General features: G+C 41.6%; 1 protein-coding gene across 1 annotated transcript in view; it reads left to right on the top strand.

The window, feature by feature from the left end:
• The window catches only part of TXNRD3 (thioredoxin reductase 3), a 106,277-nt gene that overhangs the window by 73,405 nt on the left and 10,629 nt on the right, over positions 1 to 22,243 (top strand). Inside the window, exons 8-13 of the mRNA XM_078661727.1 lie at positions 480 to 595; positions 4,047 to 4,272; positions 4,498 to 4,590; positions 7,145 to 7,221; positions 16,408 to 16,564; positions 18,129 to 18,236. Coding sequence (XP_078517853.1) covers positions 480 to 595; positions 4,047 to 4,272; positions 4,498 to 4,590; positions 7,145 to 7,221; positions 16,408 to 16,564; positions 18,129 to 18,236 — 777 coding nt within the window. The remainder of the gene's footprint in view (positions 1 to 479; positions 596 to 4,046; positions 4,273 to 4,497; positions 4,591 to 7,144; positions 7,222 to 16,407; positions 16,565 to 18,128; positions 18,237 to 22,243) is intronic.

The raw sequence follows: 22,243 nt of genomic DNA, 5'->3' as shown, positions 1-22,243 counted from the left end.
ATTAATTTGATGTGTAAATGTTTTTTTTGTTCATGCATTGTAATTGTCAAACTGTTCTATTTTCGAAATTGTTTAAACATAGCTTTAAATCGACATAATCAAAAACCTAAATTCCCTTGGTTCTCCTGCTGCCCAGATATTAACCAATTTAAATAATACATTCTGTGCTCCTAAGCCGGAGTGTGAAAGTCCTTATGTTCAATAATTTCATGCATGTGTTTGCACTGAAATATACATTGTAGTGTTGTTCTAATAATGGACTTTTTAACACTTAGCAACGTTCGTAGTCAGTGTAGTTTTCGGCTCGGAACTACTAAGGATGTAGATTAAAGCTGCCATTAAATTCAGACCTGAAGGCAATTGTTTGACTAAAAGGGTTTCTTCATGAACAGAAAAAGATGTGCATAATTAGAAGTGGTGAAAGGCAATATCTCCTTTATTGAAGATGTCTTGTAAAACCTCAATTTTCTGTATTTCAGGCGACCGGCAGGAACAAAAAGGAAAAATTCTTCACTGCGGATAAATTTGTGGTAGCAACAGGAGAGAGACCACGCTATTTGGGCATCCCTGGAGACCAGGAATATTGTATCACAAGGTAAGAACACTTCTACAGGGGAACCTAAATAATAATTATCAGCACTTGTATAGTGCAACTAACACCCTACGGGTACCCTGGCACTGTGATACGAATGTCTAGCTAAGTGTGGATACCGGTGGAATGACCCTTGCCAGAAAGAAGATTAACAAGATGTCAGACAGCATACTCTAGGATAAAGCCATGTTTTTATCCTTTTTCTAAACTGCAGGAGGTAATCTATTTGTCTGATATCAGGTGGAAGTTTGTTCCAGAGGCGTGAGGCTGCCGTACTAAAAGCCCTGCCTTCTGTTTTTAATTTTCCTGATTCTGGGCACCAGGTTGGCCGAAGAGGAGCGAAGCATTTGGGGAGCGACATACCATGTAAACTTCTCCTGCAGAGATTTGGGTCCATAGCCGTGCAAGGCTTTGAGCACAATACACGGTGCCTTAAATTGTATCCTCTGCGAGATTGGCAGCCAGTGCAACTCAGAGTGCCTGGGAGGTGGAAGAGCGGCGTGTTCTCAGTAATGCCAGCTTGGCCGCCATAGTCTGTATTCTCTGCAGTCTCTCGATCAGATACTTTGGTGATTCCAGTAGCAGAGCGTTTACAGTAGTCCAATCTACTGAGGATAGTGCTTCGGACTAACCGCGTTCTAGCCTGTTTAGAGAACATCAGGAAGATTTTCTAAAACGCTCTAATCAAAGTAAAGCAGCTCCCAACTTTTTTGTTGACATATTTTTCAAGTGTCAGTTTATTATCAAGCATGACTCCCAGGTTGTGTACCGTATTACTGGGAACCAATGGAGTAGTAGTGGAAGTGGGCCAGAAGTCCGACGGGATTGTGGGGGAATTCTACCTACTAACTACCCAGTATGAACTATGGGCGTATTACCGTTTCCTTTCTGCTGTTGATTACAGGTTTTTTCTAGTTATTGTGCACTTTCCACCTAAAACTGCTTTAGAGACTGTCACAGAATCGTAATCTTTACAATTTTATCTATTTCTATTCTATTAGAGTGCTTTGGTAATAGAAAGGCGCTTTGTGTCACAATTGGTGGTAAGAAGTGCAATGCATCTGTATGGAAGCAGTGGCAAATGTGCAGAGCACACCCCAATGGGGAACACTTTCTGTGAACAAAGTTTTTTACACCCATGGTCCCTTATGTAGGGCATCTTTGTATACCAGCCATTGCCCTTTAGTTAACATTCTCAAATTGGACCGTTAATGTCAAGCATTATACACTAACTACAGTGCATATTGCATTTGATCAGATCATCCTAAGAAAATTAAAGCACTCCTAACATCTGGGTGTTTTATCCCTCTCCCTGAATACACCAGTCAGTTGCTCCCAAACATCTCTTCGACGTGCACTCTGTATTCTGTCCATCTTTCCAGCGCCAATTTGGTTTCTTTTTCTGTGTATCGGTCTGCTTTAAGTTCTGAAATGCAGGCTGTAATCATTACGATTGAATACAATCTGTTGTACTGACTTGCCTGTCTTTGACAAATCTTCATGCCACTTTTCACCAAAAAGTGGCCTGGTGATTCTTGATGCGCATGGTAAGTTTCGGTCTGATCACTAAAGCGGGGGCCGAGAAAGGGGGGGCGTCAAAAAACATCCGTTTCCCATGTTAATTCCCAAAGGACATTAGTCCTTCCACAGGACCCTGCAGGTCCAAAAGAGCGTTTTGATTTTTATTTTTGGCAGGATCCGCTGACCACTGTTTTTTTTTTTTTTTTAAACGCGCTTTGTTATTGGCCAGGTCCCGGGTGCATTTTTATAGTAAGGTAGGGGGCGCACCGGGGCTTATTAATGCCTTGGACCACCTGGGGAATTATACATGTAAATGGGGGGGGGGTGCTCTCAGACTGCCCCCAGGCCCTGGAGTCCACCATCTCCCTGGGGCCATATGCCTGAACGAAATCTGTAGGGGGGAGGGTAGAGACTCTTGGACCTGTTCCCTGGGGACCACCACCAAAATGACCACCACCTCCCTGGGACCATTTTCTTTTAAATTAATTGGGAGGGGGCTGCGTGCCCCCCCCACCCATTTAAAAAAGTCCTGGCCCTGAGGGATGGGGTCCCCAGGGTTGAAATTGGCCCTGGGGAAAGGGGGGGGTGGTCATGTGAAAGCTGCTCGGAGCCCCTCCCCCCCACTCTGCCATCGTGACTACCAGTTAAAAAAAAGTCACTTAAAAAACTAAGGTTACAGGGACTCTGTTAGGCTAAGATTTCACAAAACCATGAAATTCAGCTGTACTAATTACCTGAGCTAACTAATGTGCGCCCTACAATTTATTGATTCTGCGGTTCCGTCTTGCATCACTCACTGACATCTCTGTTATCATTCACTGAACCCCTCGCACACCCACTCAAACCCCCCATAGATCCTCTTGTACTCTCACTACACCACCAGGACGCACATACCCACTTCCTCCTCCATCGAGGCACCCTCACACTGAGCCACCCACTCATACAACCTTTCATACAACCACTTATTTACCTAGTCACTCACACCCACTCGCCCATCTATATATCCATACAAGCTCCCACACATTGGCTCACTCACCCATACAGCCATTCACACAGACCCTTACTCTCCAATACAGCCAATCTCACACCAACTCACCTAACCAAACACTCACCCACACAGTCACTACACACCCGTTTATTCACCCATAGAGCCACTCCCACACTACCACCTACTAACCGACTCACCAATACGGCCACTCACAGCATCTCACTCACCCGCACAGCAACTTGCACACCCTTATACACCCATATAGCCACTTAAACACCCATACACAGAAGGATACAGTCACACAGCAACTCTCATAATTTTAGTAGTATCGTTCCATAGTTGCACCTAGTATATTCATTTTAACTTTTGTAGTAGGTTACTATACATGTTTAGCACCCATAAACTCTTAAACACCTAATCACTTGATGTCATCAGTGATGTCACTAACCATGGCATGAGTTATGTAATATGTGAGGTTATGAGCAGTGTATTGCAGGGGGTGTTAGTTAGAATTAGCTTCGCTAACTATAACTGCTGAATTTCATTGGTTTTGTACAAGTAAAATCTTAACCTAACTATAACGTCCTTGTAACCTTTTTTTTTTTTCTTCCCCCAGTGATGGTGTGGGTGTATCTGTATATATGTGTGTGTGTGTGTATAATATGTATCTAGTGGTGTAGGAATGGGTACCAAGGAGATCAGCAAGGGGGTGTGGCGGGTAGTTATCAACCTGCGTGTTTTCACCATATATAAATAAGAATTTCTATAACTCTCATTGAATTTGATGTAATTGTGGAATCTCACTTTTTATGTTAAGAAAAATGAACGTAGTAGAACATGTTTTTTTTTTTTTTTTTTTTTTTTTTTTTTTTTTTTTTCTCCGTAGGAGTGTAAAGTGAAATATATAAGCCTTTTTTCTTTTTTTTTCTTCTTTTCCTTTTGCAGTGATGACCTGTTCTCTCTTCCTTACTGTCCTGGCAAGACACTTGTTGTGGGTGCTTCCTACGTAGCTTTGGAGTGTGCAGGCTTTCTTGCTGGAATTGGTGTAGACGTAACAGTCATGGTGCGCTCCATCCTTCTGCGTGGCTTTGACCAAGAAATGGCAGAACGAGCAGGTTCCTACATGGAAAAGCATGGTGTGAAATTCATTCGGAAATTTGTTCCAACTGCGGTAAGAGTTTATTTCTGAGACGTAGGTCTGAAGAGGTGTAGGTGCAGATGACATGCGTTCAAGGATTTCACTGAGTTTTGCTTAGCAAAGCAGTTTCAACTGGCATAGAGCCATTTTGTTATGCAATTGCAAAGTTTAAAAGTACAGTAGCAGATCAAAGTGCACACAACCGTGCATGCAAGTATGTTTGTTTTGAATGACCCCTCTAATAATTTCTTTATACAGATTGAAAGGTTGGAAGAAGGCACACCAGGGAAAATCAAAGTGGTGGCAAAGTCCACAGAGGGCCCAGACGTAATTGAAGGAGAATATAACACTGTAAGTTAAGTAATGTTGTGTTTAGTAATCCAATAAATGTAGATGAATCTTGGTATAGCGTGTCTTTTCTCCATTATAGAATGTTTACTGATCTTTATGAGCTCCTTGTCGTTCTGTCTGTAGTTCTTTTTTTTTTGTTGTTTTTTTTTTTTTTTGTTTTTTTTTTTTTTTTTGTTGTTTTTTTTGTTTAGGGTACCGATAAACCAAAGTTAAGAGAGGAGGAGCAGCCTCTTAATATTTGAGTGCACTTTAGAAAATAAATAAAGTAGGAAAGGGAGCCTGCACTGTGCCATGAGGCCTTCAGGCCAACTTTTCAGCCATTGATGGCACTGGTGTATTTGACTAGTTCGTTTTTTTTTTGTTCTTTTTTTTTTTTCTCTGTGATGTTGCGATTCCCTAATTGTGAGCTCTCCCCTCATTTCTTATTACATTTTCAAAAACCTAACTGAAAATGAACTTCTTGCTCTGATGTGAGCTTTCACTGAGCATTTTTGCAAATTTTGCTGCTTGTTACGGTAGACAACTGTTCATAAAAAGTGCCCTAATAGTCCATCTTCACAATGCTACCCGGAGGTCAACCCAAACACTTCTTGGAGATTAATGCCCAGACTCCTACCACAGAACACGTGCATTAATAGGCAAAGCTTCTATGTAAAATATGTTTAGTACAGTTATTTATGACTTGGCTCGTCACCTCGTCTGTCCTTTTTGTCATGGTGTTTCCTCTAAGGAGATGCTTGTATGTTTGCTGTTTATGAACTTGCATGATTTGCGTGTTCTGAAGCATCCCTAGTGTGGGCTTAAATACTATTCCTAAAACCACATTTTCTTCATATTAGTCTAGCAGTGCCTTCTTGGTGTGTATCCTCTACAGCACAGTGCCAAGCTAGAAGCATCTCTGCCATTCTGTAATTGGGTAAAGCAAGTTTTTTAAATTTGTTGGGAAGTTAGGTTTCACTGGTAAGCTTCAGTAAGCGCCAGACTCCCTAACCCAGGTTTGAGATTCTACTAAAGGGATATACTGCCTGCAGAGTACATAATATACTATCCCGAAGGAGATGTTCAATAAAATTGATAGAGCGGTGCAGCTGTTACTATAGAATGGAAAACACCTTAGAGTGGCACTGCAGACGCTCCAGCTTAACTCTTAGAATAGCTGGGGGGGGGGGGGGATATCCATATCGGTTATTCTGGCTTATTACTGGGCATCACACCTGATACCCATCAATGACTGGCTGCTTGCGCCACAGGATCACCCAACCTACATGCTCTAAATGGCCCAGATGCACTTCCCTTCGCTGTGTGTGTATGTATATATATAACATGCTGGTTCTGGTAGGCTGCTCCTGGTGACACTGATGGTTTTGGCAGTGTGGCAAAGAGCTGCTTGAGGTTGGTGACTTGGTACTAGAAATTGTGGATACGGTGCCTGAAATGTTTGGATAAACTGGCACTCGTGGTGTACCAGGGGCTGCTTGATCTGCCTTGTTGAGTAATGTAGTCATTGATTAGATGTGTGTTGCTGGAGTTTGTCCTCCCCTTCCTGATGCTTTATTGCTTTTTATGTCTTGGATGTTGCACGCTTTCTACTGTGTATTATATGCGTTTTAGAAACGCAGCTTTAGATGCTTAATGTTTGATTATTTTGTTTATAAATTGCAAATGAAGATATTAAAAAAATTATACTGAAGGAAACTCTGATTTAAAACTGGCTGTCCTTTTCCTAGTTTTTGGGAGTTGTAAAATGTTTTAGGTTGTTTGCCACAGTCCGAACTTGGAGCCTTATTTGGAGTTTGACGGATGTCTGCTGTACTAAGAGTACATTGATATCAGTGGCATTCTAAATGTAGCAGATTGAACATATACTACTTTTTGGTGGATGTCCAACTCCCAAGTAATTCCCTTCGTCTCCTTTTGAGCTGGTTATGGAATAAATCTCCTGTCTTGCTATTGGGGAGAATACATTACTACAGACCTATTGTGATGCAGTAGCTACTGAAAGTTGGGCTGAGCGCATGTGGCATGTCCACTTTGTGCAAACCTGAAAATAATAACCTGACCATGTGGCCAATCTTTTGTGTTCCTTGATTCGCAAGTCTTTGGCCCAAAGGTGAGGACCGTTTGTCTGCACTCTTCCTTGTTTTCACCAATCTGGCTCTGGTTGACTTTTCAATCCATTTTCATATGCAAAAAAGTACTTACGCTGAAATTGTTTTTACTTGGAGTTTCTAAAATCAACACTTGCCTTTTTACTCATAATTTCTCAATTTTAGAAAGTCTTTGTGGAGGGCATGTTTAGCTCATTTGTGCCAACGTGTTTTTCTTGTATGTCTAAAGCCCATAAAAATGAAACTTTGTCTATGTAGGAGGCTCATGCATATAACGTTGTGTTGCAGATTGATAATAATTTGAAATAAAACTTGGACTGAAATGTTCACTATCTGTGCCAAATGAAAAGGGGCTTGAGCTGAAACAGGTCTCTTAAACTTTCCCCAAGTTAAAAACTGTTTTATTTGTGAGTGTAATATGTATATATATTTTTTTTATTAATTAGGTTTTAATAGCTGTTGGTCGTGATGCCTGCACTAGGAACATTGGCCTGGACAAGATTGGTGTTGAAATCAATGAGAAGTAAGTTTGTGTTTATCCATCCTTCAGATTACGAAGTACATTTTTCTTGTTATGGTATTAATGTGTTCTGAGTAAATAGTTTTCTAAAAAACGCTAACTGCACATTCAAATCTACCAACTTTGAAATAACATTTCTTAATTAAAATATTGAAGCAACAGGGTGACTTTCAATGTGTAAAATGTAAGCTATGGGGAAGTAGGCCAGTTTCCCTAAGCCTTTACTTGTTCCACCCAACAACTGACCACTCTGACTCCCAAAAGTATCCTGATTTCTGTGATAAATCCGTGCGCGCTATTGACAGCTTGGCTTATGTTGCAAGGCTTTCCCCAAAGAGATGCCAGTTACATATACAACAAACTTAAAGCAGTTATTTTAAATTTCAAAAGTATGTTGAACAATGAAAATCTTGCTGAGTAGAAGCCACAAAAATGGGGACCATCAAATAGGATTCACTTGTTACAGAAAAAACTAACGTTCCATTAAAATCTGTAGTAGCGATCAAACAGGCATTGGTAAGCTGTGACTTGCACATCCTTCGTCGCTGCCTGACAATGGACTGTGACTAATGCTTCATTCAGTGTGTTTTTTATTATTATTATTATTTTTTTACCACCATCAGCATTACAAACGTTTTGGGATCTTCAGAGCAGCAAGGCTGAAAGCTGTAGCCGATACCTTCAGGAGTTTGCTTAGATGTGTTCGGGATCCAACTTCAGCTTTATGCCAAAAAGCTCTAAGCCAGTGCTTCTGTCTTTTAGGTTCACTACCTACTTTTTAAAACACACTTTAGCAGCCCACCTAGTTTTAGTGGCCATGAAGTGGTCTATGTATGTATGTATGTATGTATGTATGTATCTTTATATGGCAGTGCCCTGTTTGCAGACAGCAATTTTTCCATTGAAGAGGCCACTTCTAAATTTGCACATAGATATTATGTGGAAATCTGATCTCCGTGAATACTCATCTTTGAAGTGTCTAGATTTGTTTTGATGTATTAAATTGTTGCTTCCATCACACTTCTGAATTCCAATTGTGCTTAATGTTTCCTTTCCTGGCTGCTGTGTGTGTTCTGTTCATTTACAGGTATTTACACTTTCTTGTATGATACAAAAAATGACATCCTACAGCCTTTCCTTTGACACACTCTGTATCCCTGCAAGATTGCAGAGAATGAAAAGTAAAGTGAACTATGACAAACTGAGAGGAGATTGTAAAGATCAACTAACTTGTTAAAAAAATAAACCTCAATTTGTCTAAGACCTAGTCTGACGTTTTACCTCTGTCTTTGAAGCGCAGAATTTAAATGCACCTTTATTAATTGCTTGGACTTTCATGACCCACCAAAAAGTGGCTTGCAAGTCGGGAACCACAGGTTAGGAAACCCTGCTCTAAGCAGGGAAACCACTAAGCTGATTAAGGTTGTGTGGTTTTGCTGAGCTTTGGGTCCCCAATGGTTAAAAATAAAAAAGGCATGATTTAGATGACTTACAGAGTCATAAAATGGTGGTAGTTCTAACAGCACTGGCTCGTCCGTGAAGCAAATTGTATGGTTGGGAGTGTTCAGTGAACCACACTACAGCCATATCACTTACCAGACCACCAGTACTCGAAGTTAATACCTTACAGCTGTGAGTTAATTGGTTAAAACTGGAGTTGTTCAGAAGTCGCTTCATAGAACAGACATTGCATTACCCAAAGCTGCCTGTGTGTTCTCTCCCTATCACAAGTATTAGTGGCTCGTTCTAAACATCACCTGTGAAAAAGTATTGGCAGTAGAGTACCCGAAGATCTTATTGGTTTGCCATGGCCAAGACTGATGTAACATACCTCCTGTTGCTCTGTAGTCTGCCTGATTTCTGACTTCTCCTTTAAGGATTGACTGAGGATGAGTGTCCAATAAGATTCTAACCAGTATCATTCTGCCTACTACTGCCAGCATTGCACATATAATCTCCATTGGCACTTTAAGCTCACAAAATGTTGTGGAATGCTTGACAGGACCTTTGTTCGCACTCTAGTTGTGGATGAAATTATATATACACACAAATACTGTGGGCTATGGAGTAATTCTTTAGACCACACCAAGTGAGGTTTCTTGTTAAAAATTATGTTCTATTTCTAAAGTAAAAGTTGTGTTTTGCATAGAAATGCAATCTGATATTTTACTTCAGTTATGATCTATATCATACATTTTTTAGATTACCAGAATAACCATATCCGTGCAGGTCTGTGTGGAAAGACACCCTCTATTATTTAGGGTATGTAAGAAATTGTAAATGTGGCTTGCCTTCCTCCTGACATATTTGCGTGTAAGGAGCCTTTTCCGTTTGGCTCAACCATTGGATCTTTGATTTTGCTGATTAGTGGTGCAAAATGTCTTAACCTGCATGCATGTGTGGGCAAGGAAAATCCCTGCCAAGTTATTAATAGCTTTTGATGCGTTTGGATTTATTCTTACTTTGAAATAGACTGTTAGTCCTATTTCTCCGAAAAGTAGTAGTCTAATAATGGGTTTTTTCATGAAAAAAGATGGTTGCCACGAACTAGAGGCCAGGTGAATGTGTCAAAGTTACTGCCTATAATATATCAGAAGATCTTATAATATTTAATGTTGTATTTCATTCAAGTATTTTCAGCTATATCGATACAGCAGCAGAAGAGCTGGGTTGGCTGCAATTATCTATGGCCAATAAAAATTCAACCGGTTTGTTGCCCAGAAATCACTTTGGATTCTAAATGCCAGAAGACTAAAGCATTCGTGTTTTTATCAACGATTGTCCGTGAATTTGGTTTGAATAGCACTATACTGTCAAAAGTAAATGAATACATTTGATTCATGTTATTCAAAGGAAATGTGTTGTGCAGCATAGCTGCAAGGAACATGTATTTTTATAAATAACATTGTGCTTTAACGTTAAAGTGGGGAAAGGTTTTCTTTCTCCCTGCCCTTCAAACAAGCAGGGAACAGAGGCACGAAAACCGGATCACAAACGGGGAACAGAGGCACGAGTAGGAAACAGAGGCACGAGTAGGGAACAGAGGCACAAAAAACACACGATTTTTCTTTTTTACGGTTTCACTGAGCTAATGGACAACAACACCGGACCCCATTCATTCACTCACACCAATGCCAAACACTGAGGTATCCTAGGTGAGGCCAGGCCACGCCCCGGTACCACCTCTCCCCCACCAAGATGGACATAACCTCTACCATGCCCCTAAACCTCAGCAGACCACCATTCTCTTTTCCCCCGAAGATTTACCTGCACATCCTCATTCCGCAGCTCGTTGATCAGCACGGCAATAGGGTAAAGCGAGTCTTCTCCGTCAGCACCAGCCATCCTGAGCCCGAGAGAAAAGCAGACCACTTCCGGCCGCAAAGAGGAAGGCGCGGGGTCTCCGGGAGGAAGCGGCAGCTGGAGATGGGGCGGGGAACCAGTTTTGCTGCCTTGGGCTTTCGCTTATTGGGCGTAGACGTGGAACGAGTATTCCAGCCAGTGGGAAGAGGAGAGAAAGAAAACAGAAAAGCGAAAAAACACGCCCCCGAATCCGAAAGACTGGGCTTAAACGGAGTGACGTCCCTCTCCTCCAATGGCTGGCCAGCATTTACGAGGCCAGCCAATGGAGAAGAGGGGCGGATTTAAACCCCCCATACTGTAGACATAAAGTCTCGGAGCGAGACTGCGCAAGCGCAGCCTTCGCTAGACCGAGACCTAATAAATGAGTACACATTTTGATTTTTATGAAACACCAAGTGACCAGTATTGCAACCTTGGACTTATTCTATAGAGCACGTCTTAGGCCTGCTTAGAAGCAGTTTAATAAAAGGAAGATGTTTGAAGAAGAAAAATACCCTGTTGCTTAGAAACCTGGCTCACAGATGTATCTTTGCTTTAAGTACCTAAAGCATGGAATAAAATAAACATATAAAATAAACATATTGCCCCAAATATCTGTTCTACAAAAACAGAGCAGAAGGCATAGCCATGTTTTGTGTCTTTTAACCCGTTGATTCTACTGTGCTGTAATAAGTTATTACAGTTGAGCGTCTAAGTCATTTCTTTCTGTAGACCAGGGCCGTCACAAGTGGTATGCATCATGGGTATTATCGAATACAGTAATATGATGAATAGAATTGGCATTGGGAATAGTATAGAGTATAAATACAATTGTGTTTTTTTTGTATTTTCTAAAATAATACTGGCAAGGGCAAACTTGTGAAGTGACTGAGCATGCCGCCGTCATTCTCTCATTGTGTATGGTTATGTTAAGAGCCTCTCTGAGAGGAAGTTTCTGCCAGACTAATTGTGCTTGTAAGTTGAATCATGTTCCTTTAACTTAGTGATTCAGCAGTTTTACTAATGTGCAATGAATGACTCAGCAGGTGTTGCAATGAGATTAATAGAGACCTGCACAGAACACTTTCCTAAGGAATGCATACTTAGTACTAAATCTTTTACAAATTGAATTGAAGTATACGTTAGTAGATCTGTTCTTGCCCAGCTGTTCAGCATAATGTTGGCCAGTTACTGTGAATTATTGATAAACATTCGGAGTCTTTGTGCCCTCTGCCTAAATAGCAGGGCCTTGTTCACATGGAAGGCCATTTTCACGTTGAATTCTATAACTAACACTTTGTTCGTTTTCTTTTTGTGTTTAGGTTCCATAAAATAATTTTGTGAACACTGATGGTCTCAGTCTTTAGTTAGCTTATTTCTGCTCGATTCCCTGCCTGAAGTCTGTTATCTGTAATGGAATGTGTGGCATTACTAACTGCCAACAAAAAAAATGCTGAGTTCATCATGGCTGGCCACTGCTTAAGTTTTGTCATTAACATGGCTTTACTCCGTTATTTGTGGATAGATCGGACATACATTTTGCTATGTTATTTAGGTCTGGTGAGGCATACAGTGACTCCCAGACCAGGTTTAGATTGAAAACATGAGATTAAATTTGATTTGCCCTAAGGAGTCTTGGCGCTGCCTGTAAAGTGAAACGGACTAGCATATAAGAAAGCTAGAAGGTGAGGGTGAACAGCCAGATTTTTAGTGACTTTCTAAAAACCAGATAGTTGGATATATTCCTTAGATCTGAAATTCTATTACAGAGGAGAGTGGTAGCATATGAAAGCTTCTACCTTCCCGGGAGGCTTTGGAGATGAAGGAGCAGATACTTTTTTTTTCATCGGAGGCTGATCTCTGAGATCTGTTTAGGATGTACTGCAAGAGCGACTGGGCCATTGTGGTAAAGTTATTTCTGCACTATACAGAGCGCCTTAAAGGCAACTCATTTTTTATAAATAGGTAGCCATTGTAGATCTTGCCTTGGAAAGGGGTACGAATTTTCTTTTTCAGAACCCGGACTGCTGCTTTTTGCAATCTCTGGAATCTACCCAAAACACTCTGTTTTACAGTATTACAGGTGTCTAACTTTGAATGCACCAGGGAAGTACCAACAGTCTTCTATAGGTCAAATGGTAAAAAGGGGAACATTTTCTTCAAAACTTTTAAAGAATGGAAATATGAGGAGGTCAAGAGATTAGCTTGATCCCTAAAAGACTGATTGGAGTCACAAAAGTATTCCAAGATTTCACGTTTTGACCACAGGGATTGAAAGGGTCCAAGGACCTGTGGCCACCAGGAGTTATTCCAAAAGGAGGTCTCAACTGAAAAGGAGAACATCTGTCTTTTCAGAATTCAATGTCATACTATGGGAGCTCCTCCAGTTAAAAATTGCACTTGTGAAGTTGTTAAAACAAGACACCGCCTCCTCAATATCATTTCTATGGGAGCAATAATTTGAGTGTCGTCGGCGTAAGAAGACACCGTCGAAAAATTGAATGACCTAATGAGACTCATAGAGGGAGCCACATAAATTGAAGACGAGCCTTGTGGAACACCGCAAGGCAGCGAGAACTGTTTAGAGCTGAAGTCTCCAAAGTTAACTGTTCGCTCCCTATCTTCCAGGAAGAGGCAAAGTAAATGGAGGGCAGAGTTTTGAACACCCATCTCCTTTTATCGCGGTTTCATAATCTCATGACTTATTGTGTAACAGGCGGGTGATGGGTCCAAATGGAACACCACAACCGTGTCACCTCATCAAGGATTTCCTGAACTTCTTCAGATACTGTGACCGTGCAGATCTGGTAGTGTGGGCTCTCCTAAAGCCCAACTGGGAGTTATCAAGAATTCCATTTAGAGCCGAAAAAAAGAAGTAAGAGTGGTGTGAAGATGTCTTTCTAGAACTTAAGCTAGGAATGGAAGTCTAGCTATCTGGCGGTAATCCTTTTCTTCTGTTGGATCCAAAGTGTTTTTGTTTTTTTTCAAAAGTAGAAGAATGGTAGCCTTTTTTCATTCAGTGGGATAACAAATCAGTGGTCAAAACAGATATAAACCCCATAATTTAATTGTTGATTAGGAGAGATCATCATGCTAGAATTATCCCCAGAGGTTCCCCTAGAATTGCGGGCCAATAACTCCTATCCAAGAGCTGATTTGTCTCCAGGAGCTGTGCTGAAGGCGTTCCTGACTAAATGTACAAATTCTCGCTCCCCCGGCTGATCTAGCTGTACAAAGGAATGATTTCCCATCCCTCTTCAGAAGCTAAATAGTTAGACTATCTGTTTAATGCTGTGGCTACAATTTTTAGCATAGTGCTTAGAAATAGTGTTAGGAACAGCCCTCCCTTGTTTAACGTCACTGTTCATATTTTATGCACTAGACCAGTGGTTCCCAAACCTTTGACTCCTGAGGACCCCCATTTAGTCACCACTCGAAGCCGGGGACCCCTAATTTGTAGGATTTAAATTTCAAACATTAAAACAGTAATTTAAAAAAATTAACACACGTGCGCACACAAAACAAATACTGAAATTACTAATGATTTTAGGGGCATATTTACACGCCCCTATCACCATGGGAACTTCACTTTTTGAGACGTTCCCGTGGCGATAGGGGCTTCGCCTTATTTACAAGGCAATGTTAAGTCACTTAACGTGGCTTAACGGTGCCTTAAGAAATAAGACTCCCTTTCACCCAATGCTTAGCATGAAAAGGGTGGGCGTTTCCCCTGCAACACCCATCGATTTTGATGCTGCCCCCTATTTACAAGGACAACAAAATGGGAGGCAGTGCCAAAATTAAGGCCAGGGAAAACCTGGTCTTAACTTGGCAAAACAAGGTGAAATGCTTCATTTCACCTCGTTTTTGCAAAACGCCTTGGATTATTTATGTTCAGGAAGGTGACCCTTCCGGCACATCAACAATCTTTAAAAAACAAAATGACATTTTGTAACTTCCATGTGTGCTGCATTAAGCAGCACACATAGAAGTGTCAAAACCACATTTCAAGATTGTTTATGTGCAGGAAGGGGGACCTTCCTGTACATAAACAATCTTCCCCTGTTAAGTGTAGCACCAGCGCAGGGGAAACGCAGGGCTGCACCATATTCTTGTACATATGATGCAGCCCTGCGTTTCTGAAGTGGCGGAGTGTGTTGTTAAGCCAAGGAAGCTAACGACACTCTCTGCCACTTCTGTTGTATTTTATATTGAAAGAATTTGCAAGAAAAAGAAAAAGGTTAATGGAAAGGTTGGTGCTGCATCTCCGTGACTAACCTTTCAATGGTTGGTTTTATTTCGCAGTACGAGGCTCCTGCTCCTGCCAGGGCCAGATTGGAAACCCAAAGCAGCCCTGGCAAATGATTTCAGACCAGTCCCCATAGGGTGCATACCAAGTGCAGTGAGTGAGCCTGACCACTACAAAGGGGGCTTTGGGATGTTCTTCCCTTAAGAAATGTAGGAAACAATGGTGCAGTCTACAACGCATTTATCATTATATATTGAAATGTATTAGATTTTAAAGAATAGTAAATAAAGACCCGACTATGCACCAGAATACGAAAATCTTTCTGGGGGTTCTTCAATGATTCCCCCACAATCACCCTCCAACAGTGCTTAGCCCCTCTGTCACGTTTATTTAATTAATAGCATCTCTCATACCAGTGTAGGATGTCAGAGCAATTTACATCACACACATATAGAGACTGTGAATCATACGTGTAAATCAGTGTAGAGAAAATGTTACATAAGGCACAGGGGACTACAAGGTGTAGAACTTACATGTCATTCATACTATTAGGCATTTTTAAAGAGTGCTCGGTCTGGAGAAGCACAAACTCAGGATTCAGAACATAATACAGTGGTTAGCATTGAATTTAACAATAACAATTTATTTCCACCCAAATAAACCTTTTTAGCAGCATCAGTATAATGAAAGACTGGGAAAAAACATAAGTCAGAAACTTGTACCTTGCAGTTTGCAAGCAGCTGTTTGATGACAGTTTATAGGTCCCTGTGCTAGATTATGATTGTCACTTATGAACTACACTTTAACAAAAGAATCTCTCTGACAAAAGCAGTAACCCACTGACCTATGCATATAAAATACTGTTTTTTAAAACGCATGGTGTAAGCTCTTAGCATTAGGCATATTAACCCTCTGCTACATTAGATAAGTCAAAGCTGCTACTAGACAAACTCATCTCTCTCCAGCAGGGACATTAATCACAGACGTTATCTTGACACTTTTATTGTTCTTTGAAAACTGCTAACTAAACATGATACTTTGCAGTGCTTTCAAAACTGCTGCCTGCGGACCCCCTGGGAATGTGTCAGGGACCCCTGGGGGTCCGCGGACCACAGTTTGGGAAACACTGCACTAGACTAAGGATTTTAATAAACCTTTTAATCTTCATGTCCCCGTTTCTTAGTGCTGTCTTTGTGTATAATGTTCACAAACAAAAGCTTTGTCTGAATTGCCACTGTCACTGAAGCTCGACGGACTAATGGTACTATGAAAACCCTGCAGACACAAGATTGCTGAGCGTCTGTGAGAGGACTGTAGTCCAACTGGTTTTTCTAATTTTGTGTTATTGCATTAAGTTCTTGTGTAGAGAACTAATGACTTGAGTTCTGGCAGCCATTACCACGATCTTGTTTACAAATGAATGTTTGGCATTGGTAGGGCCACCAAATATTGGCCAAATGCAGTCAATGTGTGGTCCTGGTTACATGTTGGGTGCCGATTTTAAGTGGTGAAGGCATTCTCAATAGGCGTAGAGGAGCGATTTTGTTTCACCATGTACCACCATTCTTATCTTTTAATCCTCTAATTTTTATTTCTAGGAATGGTAAAGTCCCTGTTAATGATGAAGAGCAAACAAACGTGCCCTATGTGTATGCTATCGGAGATATTTTGGATGGGAAGCTAGAGCTCACACCAGTTGCTATTCAGGCAGGAAGGCTGCTGGCACGAAGGCTGTATGGTGGCTCCACTAAAAAGGTAAAACTCCCATCTGTTTATTTTTCAATTTGGAATTATTTTTAAAAGGTTTAGAACTGAAAAATATTGGGCTGGTGGGAAGGACCGTCTAAAAGAGAAGAAAGTGAACGGTCACTTTAAGGTATCTGGGCTGAACATCTGCTTCAAAATGGAAGATCTGGAACACGAAAGGTGTAGGCACTTATTCCTGCTACTATGTAGCATAAGTGATCCCAAATAGAAGCATTTCAACCCATATTAGACCTGTAGAGAGCAAATAAATGAATCAAAAAGGGAAACTTTCAGGATGTGTGTGCTTGAACGAATCTACCCTCAGTTATAATAGGAGTATTTGATATGTGCACCCAGCAGACTGAATTCCAGTCTGGAGATTCTCCCAGGTTTGTGGACAACTTGAGGGATTGCTCACAATGTGAGGGTCAAGATTAAAGTGTGGAAAGTCTGTATCCGCACCATTTGCAAGTAATGATCCATGGGTGTAAAAGTCTGCACAAGAGGGTTGAGGTCGGGCTGTTCTATACTCTTGAAATGTCTTCAGGTTCAAGCAGTTCCTCGCCCAACTGTTGGATAGATATCCTCTCCTACTTTGCTTCTTGTATACTTATTGTTCCAAATGCATGACCCCTTGATGTTTGAGTGCCTAGAAGAAAAGTGGGGGTAGCTGCACAGGATTTTGAGGACAGGTTGACTTTATTTCATGGTGTCCCAGTCACTAAGTTTAAGGGAAACTGAATAGCAGAACAGTTCAGTGAAGGTCTACTTCAACTATGAAATTTACTTGGGATATCTGACAGTGCAAGAGAAGTAGTTGAGCAGAAATGTTTCCTATGATAAATATTAACGGGGACCCTGTACATGGGTAGAAATAATCTAGGTTCATGAATTCAAACAAAGATAGCCCTCAGATCTAGAGTAATTTTTGTACTTTTGCAAATTCTGGTGTACCAAAGTTTGTTAGAACCCCATAATCTGATTGCCTTGACTCCCTCATGGTGACATTTAGTTTGTTGGAAAACCTAAGGTCCCAAGTCTGTCTGCTGTGAAAAACCTTGATCCTTTGCATGCCCCAAAGCTAAGCCACTCCCTTTGAACTACTAGTACTGATTAAATCAGTATGTTTGTTCTGTTCTGTTGTAGCCCAATGGCCCTGTAGCTTTTCATCTGTTCCTGCCGGTTATTCCTTTCTTCAGGCTCCGCATGTGGCACACATCGGGTGCATTTTGTTCTAAAGATTTTTTTTTTAATTAAGCAAACTGGGTTGTTAATCTAGTCCGTGAGACCTATACATTGAGATCTGCTTCTACCATACTTCTGCCCTCCAATTTTCTGTCAGTTGAACTCCGTAAACAATTCCTGAATTTTCTTTACATGTCTGAGTTTTACAGACATGGGTCATACCGGTGCCTGGCTAAGAAAACATCTTGATCACAGTAGTAGCAATTGCATGGCATGTTGTACTTTAAGTCCAATGTAATATGGTGTTACCTGAATCTTTTTGAGCACATTATATTTATTTTCATACAAAGAATGAAACTAATTTCTTTTTTTTTTTTTCCAATTTCAGTGCGACTATATCAATGTTCCGACTACTGTTTTTACACCAATTGAATATGGTTGTTGTGGATATTCAGAGGAGCGAGCCAATGAGCAGTTTGGAGAGGAGAATTTGGAGGTGAAAATCAGATTTGTTAAGAATCTAAAGAACTTTGATAGCATTTTTTTTCTGGTTCCCTAAAATATCTATGCTCTTCAATATAGGTATCCTGCATTAAACTTGTTGTCGTTTTCCAGGAATTTAGCTCTGATCTCCCCTCCCACAATAACCACTAACCTTTTTCTTTTCGTTGTGCGCACAAGTGCATCATTCATTACAAATATTTGTATAAACTTGTCATGCTCTGTGGATTACTCTGTAGGTCATACTCACCTGTGTTTTATGGTTGATTTTATTTTTGCTTATTTCCCAATGTTCGCTGTCCTAGTCTCATTAACAGTACTTTTTATAAAGCTTTCTTTGTTGGTGTGTCCTTATCAGTGGATCATCTACATAAGTAGGAGTTATCTTAGATTATGTAAGCAAGGTTCTAAGGGTAGAAATTGGTTCCTTCCCCGCTAATAGATTTTCCTTGTCTCCTTCACTCATCCCTAATGTTAGTCTGTCTGGCTATTGAAGACTGAAGATCCTTTATTAAAAAGAGCAATCGTTGATAAATATTTTTCTCCAAGTCATCCTCCCAACTGCTATGTTTTTGTTGGCACTGGAACCCCCATTTTCTGTTGACACCTATTGTTTGTTCCTTTTATTATTCATATACAGTCTCCTCTTCTTGGAAGAGGCAGGCTTTTTACATATTCGATCCAAGCTTAAGTAGGGATTTCCTCCCTGTATCTTGCATTTGGTTTACCAGCAGTTTGTTTTAAAGATCTCATCCAGGTATACTCTGGAATCAATCAACACTAAAACCACCTTAATTTTAGATCAAGTAAGGTTTCACTACTGCATGAGACCTACACTCTGCCACAAGACGGAAGGTGTCTTGGTGCCTTAATGGAATCACTGGCTCCACATTTTAAAGCTAAAGAAGATTTCATTCTTCTCGGAGATTTTAATATCCATGTAGACCTTCTTAATCATCTAGACACGTTGTCCCTGCTTTCCGATCTTTCATTGTTGGGGCTAGCAATACAGAATAGTGGCCCCACACATATATGGGGACACACTCTGGATTTTTTTTTTTTTTCGAACTACCCCAAAATTAAATGCCGGTTAACGACCCAAGTGTACTGGTCAGACCATTTCATGGTTGAATTCTCCCTTCTAGGCTTTGACAAACCAAATCTAAAACCCCTTCCTGCCTTTTTGCGAAGACAGTGGCACAAAGTGACATTGGACGAGCTACAGAGGGTATGGAAGGAACCCACCATCTTAGGGACAGATAACGTGGAATCTGGTCTAACTAAGTTCAACACAGCCCTCTTAGAGGCTGTTGAACTGTTGGCTCCCTTGAAGCTACATAAACAGTATCTCTCATCTAAACAAGAGGTGTGGTATACTGAAGAGCTCAGGGTGAAGAAACAGGGGTGCAGAAAGCTCGAAAAAACCTGGAGAAAGTCTCCTACGGAAGAAAGTATACTCGGATGCTTTGGCCACCTATCATAAAAACATTAAGTTGGCCAGGAAGAATTGTCTCACCTTACAGCTGGCTGAAGCAGGTAATTCCTCCAGAGAACTTTATAAGATCTTACAGTCCTGTGTGAAACCTGTGGCCTGTGAGAGCCCTGATGACTTTCCCAAACTCTGTGATGACATCTCCCTGTTTTTCGAGAATAAAATAAAGCTAATCTATGGAAAAATTACAAAGGCCGAAATTCGGCAACATTGTTGCTAGTACCACCCCCCTCCCCCCCCCCCCCCCCCAATATTAACAACGCATAAATGTAACCCATTGACTGTTTCCAGAGGTCAGCCAATCTGATGTCATCTCTCTGATCAGTCATATCAAAACTGGATCCCCTATGGATCTGCTGCCTGCGAAAATGGTTGCCTCTTTAGGTAATCTGCTTCTGCCTGGTATTCAAACCGTGATTAATCTCTCCCTCAAGGAAGGGCAAGTGCCCCGAGAATGAAAGAAGGCGGTAGTGAACCCTATTCGAAAGAACGCAGCCCTGCCATGGTCAGACCTTTCCAATCCGCCCCATTTCCCTTCTGCCATATTTAAGGAAGATGACCGAGAAGCATGTGAACACCCATTTGTCCAATTTCATCGAGGCAGCGGGAGGTCTTGACCACTCTCAAACTGGGTTTAGACCCAACTACAGCACCGAATCAGCCCTCCTCTCCGTGACAGATAACATCAGGATGGCACAGGATAGTGGTGGCTCTATGATTCTGGTGCTGTTAGATCTGTCCGCTGCCTTTGACACGGTGTCACATGATATTCTTCTCGGTCGTCTGCAGAAGGTGGGGATAAGCGGTTTGGCTCTGTCCTGGCTTGAGAGCTTTCTCTTGGGCCGCTCACAAAGTGTCCGGTTGGGCTCCCATCATTCCATCTCTAGGGTGCTCACCAAGGGAGTCCCACAAGGCTCATGCCTAAGCCCTACACTTTTTAATGTTTATGTGGCTCCCTTGGCTGACATTGTTAGAGAATATGGGTTCACTCCAGTATCGTATGCTGACGATACTCCGCTTTTGTTTCCATTCCAGACCCTCACACCGGCAATCAAACATGCATTCGCCGCAGGTATGAGAGCAGTATCTGATTGGATGGCCTCCAATTGCCTACAATGTAATGTGGGCAAAACAGAGGTCATGCTTTTTGGGGAGGCCCCTCTCCTGTGGTCCCCTGAATGGTGGCCACCGGATTTGGGACCAGCTCCCTGCCCCAAACAGATAGTGAAGAACCTAGGGGTACGACTTGACCAGGCGCTGCTATTAAAGTAGCACGCAAATCAGGTAGCTGTTTCCTAGTGAAGAACCTAGGGGTACGACTTGACCAGGCGCTGCTATTAAAGAGCACGCAAATCAGGTAGCTGGTTCCTGCCTTCGGGTTATCGGACTCCTGAAGCACGTGTTCCTGTTTCTGGCCCACAGCTACAGGAAAACTCTGGTTCAGACACTTGTGGTCAGTAGGCTAGATTACTGCAACGGGCTCTTTATATCTGCCAATGAAGAACAGCTTAGTAGATTGCAGGTAGCCCAGAACACTGCGGCCAGACTGGTTCTTAATGCTCCAGCCAGGTCTCCTTCACGCCCCCTCCTGGACAAACTTCACTGGCTGCCCATCCGGCAGCGGGTTACATTCCAAGTTTGCTGCATAATACATAAAAGCCTTTTTGGCTCCGGTCCCAAATATGTGGCAGAAAAATGTAATCTCTATAAACCTGGCCGTCTCCTGCGCTCTAGCAACCAATTGCTGCTTCAGATCCCACGTGTCAAGAGGGCAAGACAGGGTAGTCGAGCATTGTTATACAAGGGCCCCACCCTCTGGAATACTCTGCCCCTTCCTTTGAGGCAAACCACCAACCTCCAGGCTTTTAGGAAATCCCTAAAGACACACCTGTTCTTGACATCCTAAATTTGCGCACTGCATGCTTGCTGATTTAGACACCTTGGGAAGACCATAAGCGCGGAGATACCCCTCAGGGGGTCGAGTCCTGCGCTATATAAGCACATAAATAAATTGGGTAAGTAAGAGAAATTCGGGACTTGCTGCAATTTGTCGGTAGCACATATCCATATGTCTTTTCCCCTGTTTCAAGGCCCTCAACTGCTGGTTCAAGAAGTTTTCTGCTGGCCCACACTTGTGTATCTTAAGAGCACAGGACTTGGTTGTAAGACATGTAGTCCTTTATTACCAGATGACCAGCTCACACTGGATTTAGTAAGGAAGGTACTCGTGCTGAGGAACCTCAATTTGATTCATGCATTCTTTAGATTCCTACAGCAAAATAGTCAATGGAGATAGAATAGGCCTTCGACAAAATCCCAAAGCCTAATTTGGAGTTAGTTTACACTCCGTTTTTTTATACCAGTTTGGTAATATTGTGTTTTTAGCACTAATGCAGCTGCACAGTTCTTACAAAAAAGCACTATGCTACTTATGGCACATTGGCACCGGAGATGTTGGCGTGCCATTCAACACAGCCGAATGCCAATATCTGTCCTTATCTTACACCCAG

Source organism: Lissotriton helveticus, chromosome 9 (genome assembly GCF_964261635.1).
Source record: "Lissotriton helveticus chromosome 9, aLisHel1.1, whole genome shotgun sequence".
In the NCBI taxonomy this organism is placed as follows: Eukaryota; Metazoa; Chordata; class Amphibia; order Caudata; family Salamandridae; genus Lissotriton; species Lissotriton helveticus.
This window is presented reverse-complemented; position numbering and strand designations above follow the sequence as displayed.